Source organism: Sinohyriopsis cumingii, chromosome 16, assembly GCF_028554795.1.
Source record: "Sinohyriopsis cumingii isolate HCF-2022 chromosome 16, ASM2855479v2, whole genome shotgun sequence".
Taxonomy (NCBI): Eukaryota; Metazoa; Mollusca; class Bivalvia; order Unionida; family Unionidae; genus Sinohyriopsis; species Sinohyriopsis cumingii.
The window spans coordinates 29304660-29321709 of NC_142976.1; the positions used below are offsets into that span (position 1 = coordinate 29304660).

Below are 17050 nucleotides of genomic sequence, written 5' to 3' on the forward strand. Positions count from 1 at the left end.
ACTGAACCTAACAGTGTATGTTTATTGAACTTAACAGTGTATGTTGACTGAACTTAACAGTGTATGTTGATTGAACCTAACAGTGTATGTTGATTGAACTTAACAGTGTATGTTAATTGAACTTAACAGTGTATGTTGATTGAACTTAACAGTGTATGCTGATTGAACCTAACAGTGTATGTTGATTGAACTTAACAGTGTATGTTGATTGAACTTAACAGTGTATGTTGATTGAACTTAACAGTTCAAATCTGCAGTCTCAAGCCATCATACATGTGGCAACTATTTTTCCCATGTTTAATATCCCACCTTATTTACTTATTGTAAACTCATGTCATTTAACATTGTTACTAAATAAAATATTTAATATAAATTAGTTTCTCCAGGTCACATTTTGCACGGTATGTTTTTTATTCCTTCTTTTAATTTTATGATGGCAATTAATGTTTGTATATATGGCAAAGCAATGCCAGTTATTTACTAGTGTAAATTTCTTCAGTGGGATTTTTATTTTTCTATGCTATTTTGCTTGTTGAGAAAATTATACAATAGTCACTGTTATCATTCTTGGGATGCAAACTAATTCCTGATGATATTACTGTTGTGGTTTATTTTAGTATTGTTGCAGGGGTAAAAGAGTTCAAAAAATTTAAGTGAATAATGGTTAAACTTCACATTCTATCTACTAAATAACTTTTTTTTTGTGTAGTGTGATAATAAATATTTTATTACAACAATATCCAGCAATGATAAAACAGAACATGGCTTCTGTGGATTGCATGTGATATATCTATTTATGAAGGATTTTTTAAGGCTAAATGAAAATTGACAGACATAATGTAATAATCGGAAGTTATCTGCAAAAATCTGAAGATATCGTGAGATTGGGAGATGGGCACAGAATAACCCCAAAATCCAGTTGTTTTCTCAAAGCATGAGACTTGACAAATATGATCACTAATTAAGCAAATGTTCATAGTTTGTACATATCTGACTGTATATACATCAGTAATTTAGTAGATATATTTGTGATCATGATTGTTTCTAATTTCTGTTAACAGGTGTCCTGTTACTAGGCTGTAAACTTTATTGTTTTCTTTTAAGACAGTGAAAATGAATTTGCCCTTTGATTTTTTTTATGTATACTGTATGAAAGCATACTTGCCAACCCCCCAACCCCCCGAGGCATAAGCATAATTATTGCTATTAAAAGTAACAAGCATAATTTGGGCTTAAAATGTGTAATCCATATAACATGCTAGAATTACATCATGTGTAATCCATATAACATGCTAGAATTAAATCATGTGTAATCCATATAACATGCTAGAATTACATCATGTGTAATCCATATAACATGCTAGAATTACATCAAGTGTAACCCATATAACATGCTAGAATTACATCATGTGTAATCCATATAACATGCTAGAATTGCATCATGTATACAAAAGATATATATTTATCTTTGCTACTATAATCCTGGTTCTGCATCTGGTCAAGATTCTGTCACAAAATCCATATGGATTAGAACCAGAATACAAACACAAAATATAATGAAAAATTATTTATATTCAGCACTCACTTTAACTAGTCTACATGTATAACTTACAATTCACTGAATGATCATGATCCTGACTTCTGCAATGAGCATGATCATGTGCTCAGAGGGCTCTACTACATCACTCTCATATTCTTCTTTTAAAGTTTGTAAAGAGGTGATGATTAGTCTTTTCTTAAAAAATTAATCTGACATGTTTTGAAGTAACAGAAGATCATCTGTTCTAACATTTTCCATCATACAACATTCACAACTCACACTGTAATGTGTTTCAATTAACATCTGGCACCATTTTCCTTAAAGGTACATGTATGTATTGGTCTGCTAACTAAGTAGCCTATGAATATAATGAATCTCTGCTCCAAAGTCCATTTTTGAAGAAATAAACGTTTTCATGGAAATGGTTCATATAAAATTACTACAAATAACAAATCAGAACTTTTAAACAATACAGCTTCCTTTTTCTACTGATCTGAATAAAATGTCCAGTGGTATTAAAGGGCCTTTGTTTTTACTGTCACCTGACCTGAGATTAATATAAGTTAAATCATCCTTTAATTGTCCTGTACCACAGTATGGGGCACTGGATCTGAACAATTAAAAGGTTGAACACATTTTTCATGCATCCTGATCATATCAGACCCATGGACAATTTTTTTTCCAGTGTTCTTTAAATGTCGTTTATATCCTAATTTGGCTTATTCCTTTTTTAATGGGGGTCCATTTTCTTCATGTTGGGTTCCTGCAGCCTGTCCAAAAACAAGTTTACCATGCTGACTGACATCAGAATGAGCACGACCTCCCGCATCCGAGGGAGACACTCTTATACTAGGCCACCGGAGCGGTCCTATTCAAAGGTACGTGTAATCATATTCTAAAATAAGACACTCATTACTGACATAGTTGGAATGAATACCTGGCTTGTACGACTTACTATAGATGAACACATGACGTACACATTTGTCAACATTAATAAATACCATGTCATGGTACATTTGCTTTAATATTAACCGTCTAAATAAAAAGGTTATACTCACTGGTTGTAAATGAAAATCATCGATAACATGTAACATATTAGACACACCAAATAAAGTGCGAATCTTTTGCCGGATTGACCAAACATAATTCACTATCGTACCAATTTTACTCTAGTCTTACCTGGCCTATTATAAGACCGAGGTGCCATGATCCTTTCTGCAGGAGCTGACCAACATATGTTTGAATTCTGTCGTCAGCTAAAACTGTTCTACCCATTTTTTTTTTTAACCGGAAGTTAAACGACAGTACAATTTTGTAGATATCTCAAACTATTACATCTTGTATCTGCTTAGTTAGAAATTTTCTTGAAATCCAGTCAAACAGGCAAATTAGTCGGGTTCTCAAAAGTGATTAAAAATTTCACTTTTTATTGTGAATAGTGTTAAAACCAGTTGAAAGATTGAAGGCCACGTTATCAATCCGAGTCAATCTGTCAGCCTACACTATTGTTAATATGGATAAAAAAGCGCTCAGCTAGTTCTGATCGACACGTTTAAAGATGGCGACCATACGGACAGCAGAATGTTTTGCCGTCTGTTTCATATTTGTTGTTTTATTGGCTATAACGACATGTAGCGCACATGGTCATTCTCATGAGCACGGCCATAGCCACGAACAGCCGTCGTTCAAGTATTCCCAGGAAGCAAATGTGCCCAAGGAAGCCGTCCATTCTCATCACGGTCACTCACATGGGCATGGGCATGCACATTCACACGGGCATGCACACTCAGATGGACATGCACACTCACATGGACATGGACATTCGCACGGCCACGGGCAGGATGGGCATGTACATAACCACGAACATAGCCATAATGGACACTCGCATACCCATGAACATTCTCATGACGCTAAAGATGACGTACATGACATCAAGCCACAGACTGAAAATGGCCACAAAGAGCAGGAAACCCTTGCAGAAGGGACGAGTTACAGCTGGCTCATTTGGTTTCAAGCTCTCGGAGCTACCGCGTTCATCAGTATATCTCCCATCTTTATTCTCATCTTTATACCGTTAGATAACACGGGAGAACACCAGAATCTGTTGAAAATTTTGCTGAGTTTTGCATCAGGTGGTCTGCTTGGTGATGCATTCCTTCATCTCATTCCACATGCAGTTTCTCCCCATTCCCACAGTGGAGGAGATCATGGACATTCACACAGTCATGGACACTCACATGATGAGGCAGAAGGTCATTCTCATGACATGTCAGTTGGCCTTTGGGTTTTGGCAGGAATAATTGCATTTTTAATAATTGAAAAATTTGTTCGATATGTAAAGGGAGGTCACTCGCATGGCCATTCTCATACGGAGACTGAGAAGAAAGAGGTTAATGAAAAAAAAGACAAGTTAAATAGTGGAGAAGTAGACAAGAAAGATGTTCAAGATGGGAAGAAGGTTACAAATAAGAAAACTGATAAAGGTATGGGTTGTTTTCACAGACGTCACAATTGTGTATGTAAATACCCACAGTGCAATGAGCGTGTACCTTTAGTCACCATTTTGAGTCCCTAACACACTTTTATCAACACCAGTCACCACGTATATGCAAGATAATAATCTGATTAATTGTCGAATAGGATATTTACTTAATCGAAACAATACATAGATTAAACTTAAAATTATGTGCCCCAATAGCTTGAAAATAAAACTAAGCTACATGGCTTGTATCGAAAGACAGAAGAGTGAAGTTAAACTGTAATCGTGAATATTGCTATCAAATAGAAATGGTTTTTTATACAAACAGACAATATTTTATTTTTTTTTATTAAAAACAAAGTATTTCGTGTGATGTCCCTAAGCTTGTCGCCTTGAAAGAGTCATTCCGGACAATGATCTTTGGGATACAATAACAGTTACGGAAATACAATTTCATAGCATGTTTATTATGCCAGAACTTTTATGTACAAATACTTTTCGCAATAAACATGCATATGCCAAAGCTCGCTGACAAACCAGTTTTAATAGGTATGGTCAGATACTTGTATTTGTAGTGGTGATGATGGACGTAGGATGATATTAAAAGTAAGCAATAACTGTTAGAGAAGTTTCGCCTAAAACAAAACATTTGCCTAATGGATCATGACTTGGTACCAAATATCAAAACTGATTATTCTTGAAAAACTTTTAGAAATATGAAAATATATATTAACAGTTGGCTCTTTAACTTGAATTATAATCAGATGATTAATTTCAGCCCATGTAAATTGAAAATCATTACATGTTTCTACTTGTTTGTGTATCCCATTGCTTATGCATCTGTTTATTGATGGATCTGTTTATGAAAGAATAACAAAGCTGGTTGAAATTTCAATGTTTTACTTGAAGACGAAAGGGGGAAAGTCATGCATTTGGTCTCATGCAGTTGACATGCACAACAGAGTGCAATGCTGTATTATATTCTTGTGCACAAAATGAGACATGCCAACATAATTATGTGGGATGAACAATGTTTGTAGGTGCCTGCTTGCTTGGCTGGAGAATCAAAATGGCAGATATGGAAGTACACTTGTTTTGTGATGTCGCGTGAAATCAACAGATTTTGTTAGTAGAGGTTGCCATTTTGTCTAATACTGACTGCATTATTTGTAAAGATATGTTCATATAGCCTTGTCACCATATAATGATCAGGATTTGTCATGAAGCTATTTAAAGGTATGGTCTCCTTCAGGTGGCATTTTTGGCACAAGAATTACAGTGTTGTGCCAGTGGTTTTATTTCACCAAGAGGTAGGCTATGTTACAAAGAATCCTTGGCTACATTAAATTTTCATTTTAAGCTATTCAGGACTTCTATATTTTGAGGTTTTTGAAGTCCTTTGGTCAACCCTGAAACTCCAATAATTTCACCTCCCCAAATATAGTTCCTGTAAAATCTTCAATGATTCACCAGATTTTTCAGTATGGTGCTTCTGGTTTTTTAAAATATATTTTTGGTCAGTCATAGCTAATTGGGTAAACAGGCATAAAGCGAGTGTGACTCATTGACAGGTAGTCCTTCTCAGATATGATGACTTCAAAGATGTTCTATTGAATATGTTGCTAAGAAACCTGTTGACTTTGGGGTCAGAGATCAAGATCTTTGACAGAAGAAAATTGGTTGTGCACAGTAATATTAGTACTACAAAGTAACATCAGAGGAACTAGTTCAAACATTGGATTGCTTTGGGTCCAAAGAATCCTATTGATTGTAGGGTCAAATGGTCATGATCACACTCTGCAAGAAGAAATGTGGTTTCTGCTCTCTGATTTCAGTAAGCTACATGGATGACTATTAACTACATGGATGACTTAATTTTATTGATGACTATTAAATTCATGGGTGATTTAAAGACATGGATGACTATCAAGTAAATTGATGACTATTAAATACATGGATGACTATTAAATTCGTGGATGACCATTTAATATATAGATGACTTGTATTAGGCTTGATATTTGATTTTCCAAACCTTAACAAATTTTGTTCTGTTGTTTAGAGGCAAGGCTCCATCAGTGTGTCTTAATTTACCACCAAAACAGTTAGACAGAGCCATGTACATATATTTGTCATGTTTCCACACATGATGTCATAGCAACAAAAATCTGTTTATAAAAGCACATCTAGCAGAGCAGTCATATTGGAAAGTTCAAAATCTGAGTGATATAGGAATCAAGTATGGCTTGTAAAGTCATGGATCTTGTATCCTATGCCAGGAAATCTGTGAGAACAGAGTTTAGCATATAGTGCTAGTGCTAAGGCATCCTCGGATATTATGATACTACAGTGAAGTCTTTCAAAATGCATAGGTTTCTATCTTCATTGGCCTCCATTGTGTCAGATTTGGGTGTCAGTGAATTGTTTTGTGGCATAGCAAAAGATTTCTATCTTCATTAGCCTCTAATGTGTCAATATTTGGGTGTCAGTGAATTGTCTTTATTATTTGGGTGTCAGTGAATTGTCTTTATAGGCTTAGCAGAAGATTTATGTCTTCATTAGCCTCCATTGTGTCAATATTTGGGTGTCAGTGAATTGTCTTTAGCCTCCATTGTGTCAATATTTGGGTGTCCATGAACTGTCTTTATAGGATTAGCAGAAGATTTATATCTTCATTAGCCTCCATTGTGTCAATATTTGGGTGTCAGTGAATTGTCTTTATAGGCATAGCAAAAGATTTCTATCTTCATTAGCCTCCATTGTGTCAATATTTGGGTGTCAGTGAATTGTCTTTAGCCTCCATTGTGTCAGTTAAATTTTGTTTATGAAAAGGTTTTGATAAAGCAAATTTTAGGGCCAGCAACAGAATTTCATGATAAGAAGTCCTAGACTCTTCACTCATGGAACTATTTCCGAGTCCCAGGCATAAACTCTGGAGTCCATCACTTTCAGCAAGACAGAAAGGAAAATGAAAAATACATGCTCATGATTTTAATAACATCCATTTATAATTTAAACAAAGAAAGTATTTTTTAAGTAAATATAATGTTCAGTTTAAACTTTATAAACACAAAAAAAAAAAACGTGTTTGATCAATGGAAATGCTTTGTATCTTACTCCACAAGTTAAATGGCATCTCCCTTCCAACCAAAGAAATGTACATGAGTAAACACATGGCATTACACTGTACCAAAATATAAACATTAAATCAACCAAAAGATGTAATCAAATGAGTATGCCAAGCAGCATTTGGGCAAAAAACTACTAATTCAGAATAAATATGATAATTTGTAAAAGTGTTCAATGCCTTACAAGCTAACGCTAAGGAAATAACGTGGGATGTAATGTGGGTTTCCATATGTTGGTACCTGAATACTTGTAGCTTGAAACTGCTGTCAGTTCACACAAACTACTGGTACTCATACTCACATATCAACAATCAAATGGAATTTTCAAGTTTTGTTGTTTTTTGTTTTGCTTTTTTGGTTCATTTATTTTCTGAAAATGAAAAAAAAATTTGCTGACTCTGCAGATATTTCTTTTAAAAGGTTGTACTGTATCCCCAATCCATGTTTTACAGATACACTAGTCATGCCAGATCTGACAATGATATTGTATATCATGATGGTGATATAGTGATAACATTAGTATTGTCTATCTGGTATCATTTTCGAGGATTATGTGGACAAGGGGCAAAATTTGTTTATGCCTAACTTTCTCCATTTCATTTTTTTTGTTATTAGAAGAACCTGTGGAAGATATCAAAGTGGCTGGATATTTGAATCTAGTTGCGGACTTTTCCCACAATTTCACAGATGGACTGGCTATAGGAGCATCATTCCTTGTTGGCAGAAATCTAGGGATCATCACCACAATAACAATTTTCTTGCATGAAATTCCACATGAAATCGGGGACTTTGCTATCCTTGTGCAGTCTGGGTGTACCAAGAGAAAGGTATAGTACTTCTTACTGTGCTTACTAAAATAAATAAAATTGTCAGTTAAGAATGATGCCTGCTGTTTTAAAATCAAGGCATGCTGCACATTTCAGGGTCAAAAGAACTGGACATACATGTAATCAGACATTGGTCAAAAGCTTGTACAACATTTCAGTTGCACATGTATCCTTTTGTTCATGAAAGATTTACAAGGTAACTGAAATAAAATAGATTTTTCCATCTATTGTAATAATTCATGGATTATGGAAAATGTTTAGATTTTGTTTATAGAAAATAACATGGCAACATAATGAACAAAACTGAATACAATGTTAAATACAAAATTACAGGAATAGGCCATGATAGAAAACAGCTCAAAGGAATGGTGGTTTTGTGAAACAAATGAAATGTCTCTTATTGATCATGCTTCCCTAGTCAGAGCTTCCTCTGACCCTTCCTACCTCCTCAACGTTTACCAGCAGGCCTAGCAAAACTTTAAAAAAAATTCATCATAACTGCATGAAATTGATATAAAAATAAAAAAAATTCTGTGAAATTGTTAGTATTAAAATCATTATGAAACCTATCACTGTCATTGACAATGGAGCATGTGTTTTATCACTTGTCTGACATGTGCTTTCTGTTCATAAATGTTTCTTTGTCAGGGTTGCTCAAGTAAATTGGCAAGTATTTTTAAATTGCATATATCCCTCTAAACTAGTATTTACAGACAGACTGCTTGTTTGTTTTTGCTGTTATGCAAACAAATTTGATTAAAGAAATAATGGAGTGTTACCAGTACTATTTTTGATCAGTTATTCGCTTGGCAATCATTACATATGGAAACCGTGTATGCATCAGCTGATTATGGTATTTCCTAAAAAGGATAACATGTTCAATAGGCCTCTCCTATACTATTCATATATCATCCACGCTGATGTGAACATTGACCAGCAATGTAGAGCATGGAATTCAATATGTACAAGTTTCTCAGTTTACATTTACCTTTGTAATGGATGTACATGAAGGAGATTTTAAGATTTTTTTCTCTGAACTAAAATAGACAAAAGGCGCATCCAACAGGCACACAGGGTCTAAATGTGGGCATGTCGGACAAAAATCTGTGGGACTCTGCAGGCCTATGTTCTAGGTGCAACACTGATATCTTGGAAAATTCATTGATTTTAAGTTGAATGAAGCTAAATGAATAAATTGACATGGCAAGGATAGTAAAAATAGCCTCTTCACTTTCTTATGTTTGCACACAAAATTAATGAAAGACATTGAGAATTGTTACAGTATCACTGTGACAATTATCAACAATGGTTATCAACTGTCTTAATTTTCTTTTGTTTATTGTAATATCAAACAATACACAAATTAATGTAATATCAAATAATACAGTTTATTGAAATATCAAATAATATGCAGTTTTCTGTAATGTCAAATAATACACAATTTATTTAATATCAAATATTAGTGTTCTGAATTATTGCTTGGGAAAAGAGTAGCATTATTGGGACTTGCATTTTTCAGGAATGGACTGGAACTTTTTCCAAGGAAGATGTCCAGGACTGCAAGTTTCAGAATTAAGTGGAGAACTATTAGTAGGCAATATGTTTATTTTTTCCAACGAGAAAAAATATTTCGTTCTAGTCCAAAATGTATCACTACATGTAAATAACAGATTTTTCCATTTCTATTTTCCAACAGGCCATGATGCTTCAGTTCTCAACTGCAGTTGGTGCAATGTTGGGAACACTATCCAGCCTAGTTGCTGAGGGAATTGGAGAAATGGCAACTGCCTGGATTTTACCTTTCACCGCTGGTGGATTCATCTACATTGCAACTGTCTCTGTTATTCCAGAGTTGTTGGAGGAGACCAGGATGGGACAGTCCGTGAAAGAAATACTGGCTATTTTAGTAGGCGTGTACATGATGTTTTTGATAGGCCAGTATGAGTAGACATGAACTCTGTTGCATGCATAGAATCAGGCCTGTGTTAAGCAGCAACCTCCAGAAGTGACCCTCTAATATGGGTAGTTGCTTAATGCAGGTTCATTTCTACATACCGTGCTTATGGCACATTGTAAAGATGGTTGTTTAAGGCAGAATGTTGCTTAATAAAGGTTTATTTCTATATAATATATTATTGAACCTAATAAAAGTATTTGACTAAGATAGGTGGTTGGTTAATAAAGTTAAGTTTGAAAGTAATAATTTGTGGACCTAGTAAAGGTGTTTGTTTAAGGCAGGTGGTTGCTTATTACAGAGGATCTTTAAGGCAAGTTTGAGATTATTCTACAGTGGCTTTTCATTTCTAAGATTAAAGCTGCAGCCCTCTCATGAGCCTTGTCAGACTGATATGACATGTACATTTTGTGTCTCAGTACTGTGTAAAATGATTGGCTTACACCAGAATTGACTGAGGCAAATAATGCATGTTTAAAATAGGAGTAAGTAGATTTTAAGCACTGTATATCTTATAAACACATTTTTGTTGTTGTCTGATATGATGTGTAAATTATGTTTATTGGTACTGTGTAAAATCACTCACTGATGTGGATTTGTTGCCAGTGAGACTTGCTTTCCTCAAATTGTAAACATAAACTGTATTAGATGAATGTTTCATTTTTCAAATTAAGCTTTGTTCTCCTTTTGAGGCAAAATGGCCTTATGCTCGGCAGATGTTGTCTACTAGTGACATAATACACATGCATTAAGCTTGGCTTTTGCCAACCATTTATTTAGCTTAGAGTGGGCTATGTATAGTTTCATTTGATATTTTTTGTGTGTATGTGAATGGCAGTCTAAATGCTGGAAATTATCTTTGATCATCAGTATGTAATCACAGCAGCTGAAAAGGCATGCATGCCTTCTTCCTTCCCACCCATTGCTTGACTTTAATAATGTGTGTATTTGAAATATATATTTATTATTCACTTTAACGTGTATATTTGAAAAACACTTTCGTTATTCTCTTTCTGTTGTTTAATTTTTTTAAATCACTTTCATTATTCACTTTGATGTTTATTTTTGAAATATACATTAAATATTCTAAATTAATAGAGACACTTATTTATGTGGTGTTTAAAAAATTTGGGAATGAATGCTGTTTTAATAATGGACTTAAATTTAATTTATTTTTGTGCTTCAGGTACCAATGAAACATTAGCAGCCACAAGCAATGGCTCTTTTTAATGGCCAGCCATTAAAATTTATAGTTGGAGTTCTCTTAACGATATCTGTACATATTGCCTGGCCTCAAAACACTGGCAAAGGGCCTTAACTCTACATATTGTCTGGCCTCACTACACTCTGATAAAGAATCTTAACTCTGTAGATTGCCTGGCCTCAAAACACTGATAAAGGGTGTTAACTCTACATATTGTCTGGCCTCACTATACACTGATAAAGGATCTTGATTCTGTAGATTGCCTGGCCTCAAAACACTGATAAAGGGTGTTAACTCTACATATTGTCTGGCCTCACTACACACTGATAAAGGATATTAACTCTGTAGATTGCCTGGCCTCAAAACACTGATAAAGGTCGTTAACTGTCTAGATCACCAAGCCTATAAACACTGATATGGGCTTTAATTCCACATATTGCATGGCCTCAAAAACACTGATAAAGGGTGTTAACTCTACATATTGTCTGGCCTCACTACACACTGATAAAGGATATTAACTCTGTAGATTGCCTGGCCTCAAAACACTGATAAAGGGCGTTAACTGTCTAGATCACCAAGCCTATAAACACTGATATGGGCTTTAATTCCACATATTGCATGGCCTCAAAACACTGATAATGGGCCTTGGCCTTTATTGTCATCTGATGTTAGCTTTTGCAGGGCTCAGATTTGCAGCTGAGAGGTAACTAGAATCATTTCTATTGTCCAGTAGTGGTCTTTGCAATGCAATGATCTCCACTTCTGTCAATGATTTTGAGATGAGCTCCCCCAATGAAATCTGGTATCCTTGAAAAGTTCTTGAACTTCAGTTTTTGAGAGGGAATACAAAATGTATACATTTAAATATAAATATGTTGATATCAATTTTTAAATTCAGAATTGTAGTTCTTTATTTTAAAACACTGAAAGAATTAATGTTTAAAATGGCATAAAATTTGGTTGATCAATTGATGCACAAAAGGTTGTTTCCCTTCACTCTACACTATTCTTTTTCTTTTACCTGTGTTTGTATTTATGCAATGATTATTAAAAAAAAAGGAGAAAGTTTGTATGTATGCATTGATAAAGAAAATAACATGGAGTAAGTTTGTATTTATGCATTGATAAACAAAATAACTTGGTTAATGTTCAGTTTTAGTAAGAATAAAAAAATGCCTTGAAAAAATAGAATTATATTGAAACTCCATGAAAGGTCCTAGAGAAAACACGTGGGTTGTATTTGCCACTTATTAGCAACTACTGAGTGACAAGTTAAGACGTGAATAAAGAAGCAAATATATAGTTGAATAAAGAAGTTCTTAATATTTTTGCAAAACTCTTTTTAAAAACACACATTCTTCTCAAATTCTGATAGGGTATGTACAAATACTCTTGGATTATTTGAGTCTTTGACCAGTGTCCAAAAAGTGCTTCAGAGTCATGAAATGATAATGCATTATGAATGTACATCTGACTGAATCATGCATTTGTAATTTTCAGCACAGTAGTATTTTCTCTGAGAACATTTTTAGATCATTCTATTTTTGATCATGAAAAAAGATGTTGTTGAGAGTAAAAAGCTAGTTTTACTCATATTTCAATCCAATAAATATATATTTGCAAATGAAAATTATATTTACACTTTATTTCTCCCTAACTTCACCCTCAGACTATTAATTTTTGAAAGGCACTTTTTTGTCGAGCTGACCTCAGTTGGAAATGTAGCAGTGTCTTTCCTGATAGCTGTAGCACCATCAGTTGCAGTGGTGTGAACAGTTTGGTCTTTGTTTTTTGTTTGTGTATTTCCTAAATCCTTTGATAATTCTGATGAATCTAAGGCAGCTCAAATCTGACATGCATACCTGCCTCTTGTCCTTAGGGTCAAGGTCACAGTCACAGAAAACTTGCATTACGGTTTTGAATAAGTTTTAATTTGCGGTTATTTCTCAGTCTTTTGGAATAGATCATTATGAAACAAAGACTGCTCATTCTGCCCTTTTAACCTAGTGGCCAGAGTCTTGTGTCCCAGCAATGCTGAACATACAGGTCATCTTGTTTTTCTATCTGGATGAAAGTCACTTCTCCTATTTCTGACCTTAGTTCAAGCCCTGTGATATTAATTAAACCTCAGTCATATATGCATAATGGCAGTTAATGTTTTCTGCCAAATAAATTTTTGGTATTTGTTTCTATGTTTGCAATTTTCCAGCTCTGTACCATTAGCTGAGGTTGATGGTACAGGTCAGGTATTAAACTAGTCACTTTTATGCTCAAACTCATCATAGTCATGTATCAGACTGGTCACTTCTGTGGTCTATTTCATCATAGTCATGCATCAGATTGGTCACTTCTATGCTGTATTTCATCATAGTCATGTATCAGACTGGTCACTTTTATGGTTTATTTCATCATAGTCATGTATCAGACTGGTCACTCAGCATAGTCACCTGTAAAGATGGCACCCTAATATGGAATATGATTAAAAAAGGGAGTGTGCTATGAATTTAAATTTATCTATTAGATGCTTTTGACATGAAATGCTTCATATACATTAATTAGAAAGTGTTGATGTCATTTTTAAGTTGCTGCATGTCACTTTGATGACAAGTTGAGTTTTCACGTGTGTAGTTAGCTAACGTTTTAATTCAAAACATGGGACACTAAAGACTAAACATTAGTTTATGATTTCGAGCATCACACAAATTCTGTACAAGTTCTTTACTTAGAATTTAGTGATATTCAATATATTATATCTTGGTGATTTTTACCCTTTTAGAATGTGGATGCACAGAGATTTTTAATTTTATATATGCGTGTTTGAAAGTGTAGAGTGTATTTTGCGTAAATACATATTTACGGTACAATAAATATAGCTTGTTGAAAAGGAATGTGGGTAAAGACAGTCACATGGTCTTGACATGAAATACAAAATTATCTTTCAAATCATTTAACTACATGACTGAGTTGATGCAAGACTTTATTTATTATTACACAAATTATCACATTCATGCTATTGTGTAGAAATATTATTTTAATAATTTATTATTAAAATACTATTATTATTATATTATATATAATAATATATTTTATAATATTAATGGTTGCAAGAAAGAAAAAATGTTTAGGTATATTTTTAGAAATGGTCTTATTAGTTCAAAATATTAAGTCCTGTTGTATGTTGGAACCTTCCAAAGGTGTGATAGAGCAACAGTACTATAGCAGCATCATCAGTTAAGGTGTAGATTAGATACAGGGTGTGATAAAAATCCTGTGGTAGACCCACTGCTGCTGTTTGGCCTAAAAACATTGAAGGTTACTAAATTATTGAAGGCCAGAGCTCTAAATGAGCTGCCTATTTGTATTTTCTACACAGAAAATTTGACTACAAGTTTTTGACTACAAGTTATTAAGTAAATTTTTATTGGTCTCAAATTATGCAAATCAGTTCACTTTTTAACTTAATATAACAAATTTCCAGGATTTTGCACCCTCTGTAAGTACAGATGTATGATGGCATATTCACTCAAAATAAGTACAGCTGTATGATGGTGTATTGACTCAGGGTTAACTATGCTGTAAGTATGGCTGTATGATGGTGTATTCACTCAGGGTTAACTGTGCTGTAAGTATAGCTGTATGATGGTGTATTCACTAAGTGTTGACTGTGCTGTAAGTATAGCTGTATGATGGTGTATTCACTCAGTATTAACTATGCTGTAAGTGTAAGTACAGTGGTATGATGGTGTATTGCCTCAGGGTTAACTATGCTGTAAGTACATCTGTATGATGGTGTATTCACTCAATGTTAACTATGCAGTAAGTACAGGTGTATGATGGTGTATTCACTCAGTGTTAACTATGCTGTAAGTATGGCTGTATGATGGTGTTTTCACTCAATATTAGATGTTTTGTGCAAGTTTGAATGATAGTACTTGATCACTGTCAGTCGTCACTTGAATACAGTGCTTGATCACTTTGAGTCATCACTTGAATACAGTACTAGACAACTGCCAGGCATCATTTGAATAGAGAAATTGATCATTACCAGCCGTCTCTCATATAGAGCATTATAATGAAATGTATCAGAACTAGTCTTGGTCACTATGCTGCTTGATGCATTAAAAACAGAATGATAACTTCTTGCTGATAGAGATTCTAATCTTGTAGACAAATTCGTCTTTGCAGTGTTTACATACTCCGTTGAATTGAAGAAATATAAAGAGGTTGCTTAGTGTCTGTGGTTTTTTTTTCAAAACTGAAATATTACATGTTGTCATATCTACATATTTAGGATTTGATTTTACATAAAGCTGAATATTTCTGTAAAATCAATGATTTCTCTTGAATCTTCAGTATATTGGTATTGTTATTTATTTGGTGTTGGTGGTAATAGAACATATCAGATTATTTTGATCATAAATGAATGCATATTTATTTTTCATGTTGACTTAAGTAGAAAGTGAACGGCAGATATTATTTTTGTTTTACATTTATTTTGCCTAAATGTCCCAAAGATCTTGAATCACTGATGAATTTATTATTTGTATATTGAATATGTTCAGTTTACGAAAAAACTTCATTAGTAATGAAAATGAACTATTGTTACAACATCTTACCTGTAACAATGTCTGGCCACAAATGAATTTTCATGCCATAATTTTCTTTTAGTAATTCTTAAGTTTGTCTTGTTATTAGCATATTGACATGTTGAACTTGCGCTCTAGGGGGTTGCTTCATTTAAACATACATGGTACTAAGGGAGGGCACTTCTTAAGCATGGTATAAAGGGAGGGCACTGCCAGCATATTCTGATTATTTGTAGAGTTCATTTGAATATGACACAAAAATAAAAATTGCATCTAGGGGGCACTTCATAAATATTATGAACTTTTGAGAGTGTGACGGGTGTAAGGTGAAATTGCTTACATCTGCAACATGCACAATATAGAAAATGTTAGCATACCTCTGTTACTATCATGTCCTGTGGTTGAAATTACTTTGGATATTGAACTTGTGGAAATTGTAAATGATCTAAGCACACTGCTAACCAAAATGACTGCTCCCATGTGCTGAAAATATCAGCTTGAATTTGTCCAAAGTACACTAGTTTTAGCAGTTATTAAAATAAGGAAGAGAAATTTTGGCAAACAGACAATACCAGCAAAGTTATCTTTTTATTTTTTTTTTACAATTTAAGTCCAGGAAGTAAAAATGACCAAGCAGTGTTTTGATAGGTGCACATTTGAAGTAAGGCCAAGCTGTATACTCTATGACCCATATTACACACATCAGTCATTCACCAAAATAAAGGAATAACATATTCTTTTAACAAGACCCAAGATGTACGAGGCATTTTTAAATAGCCACTATCACCAATGAGGAAAATGGGGGGAAATATTTTTCTTTTAAAACCTAACCCTATGCAGAATATGAAACTGTAGAGCGCCACATTTTGGTGTCCTGGGTCCCAAGTATATTTGACTGGAACAGCCCTAATACATTCAAATGTATTTGATAAAATTTATTTGTTTTTTAGCTATGAAAACATTTTGGAACATTGATGTTATTTTGACATTAACAATCATAGTACAGATGAAAGTGATGCTAAATCTGCACTACAAAAAAGTACATGTGTACTTACATCGTCAATCTGTGTCTTGTAATTTTTAAATATTTCACTGTAAACAATTTAAACAAGAATTAAATCTATGAAAGTCTTTAGATTACATGTTGTTATTTACTCAGTATGCTTTTACAGTCGGTCCATTTATAAAGTTATGACTGGGCATTCATGGAATTCTTAGATGTTTGATTATTGATGATCATAAACTGCCCTTTTACAGTTAAAGTCTTTATCATTTGTTCTCTTGATCCATTAGTTTGTGTTGAGTCGTTTCATGGGAATGAAATGGACTTAAAAG

At 33.9% G+C, this 17050-nt stretch overlaps 2 protein-coding genes across 3 annotated transcripts in view; one reads left to right on the forward strand and one right to left on the reverse strand.

Annotated features, from left to right (window-relative positions):
• Positions 1 to 2908, reverse strand: part of LOC149780124 (protein odr-4 homolog) — a 59884-nt gene extending 56976 nt beyond the window's left edge. The window contains exon 1 of the mRNA XM_089936894.1: positions 2720 to 2908. Coding sequence (XP_089793020.1) covers positions 2720 to 2815 — 96 coding nt within the window. The 5' untranslated portion in view covers positions 2816 to 2908. The remainder of the gene's footprint in view (positions 1 to 2719) is intronic.
• Positions 2909 to 3006: 98 nt separating this feature from the next.
• Positions 3007 to 16850, forward strand: LOC149780125 (zinc transporter Slc39a7-like). 2 transcript variants are annotated; one of them, XR_016415010.1, is made up of 4 exons: positions 3007 to 4023; positions 7760 to 7971; positions 9668 to 11505; positions 11594 to 16850. XR_016415010.1 is itself a non-coding variant. In XM_089936895.1 (3 exons), the coding sequence occupies exons 1-3, from the start codon at positions 3099 to 3101 to the stop codon at positions 9917 to 9919; spliced, it is 1389 nt and encodes a 462-aa protein (XP_089793021.1). In that variant the 5' UTR covers positions 3007 to 3098; the 3' UTR covers positions 9920 to 16850. The 2 variants fall into 2 exon arrangements, 1 of the variants encoding a protein (XP_089793021.1); XM_089936895.1 differs by having other exon boundaries at positions 9668 to 16850.
• The last annotated feature ends 200 nt before the right edge of the window (positions 16851 to 17050 follow it).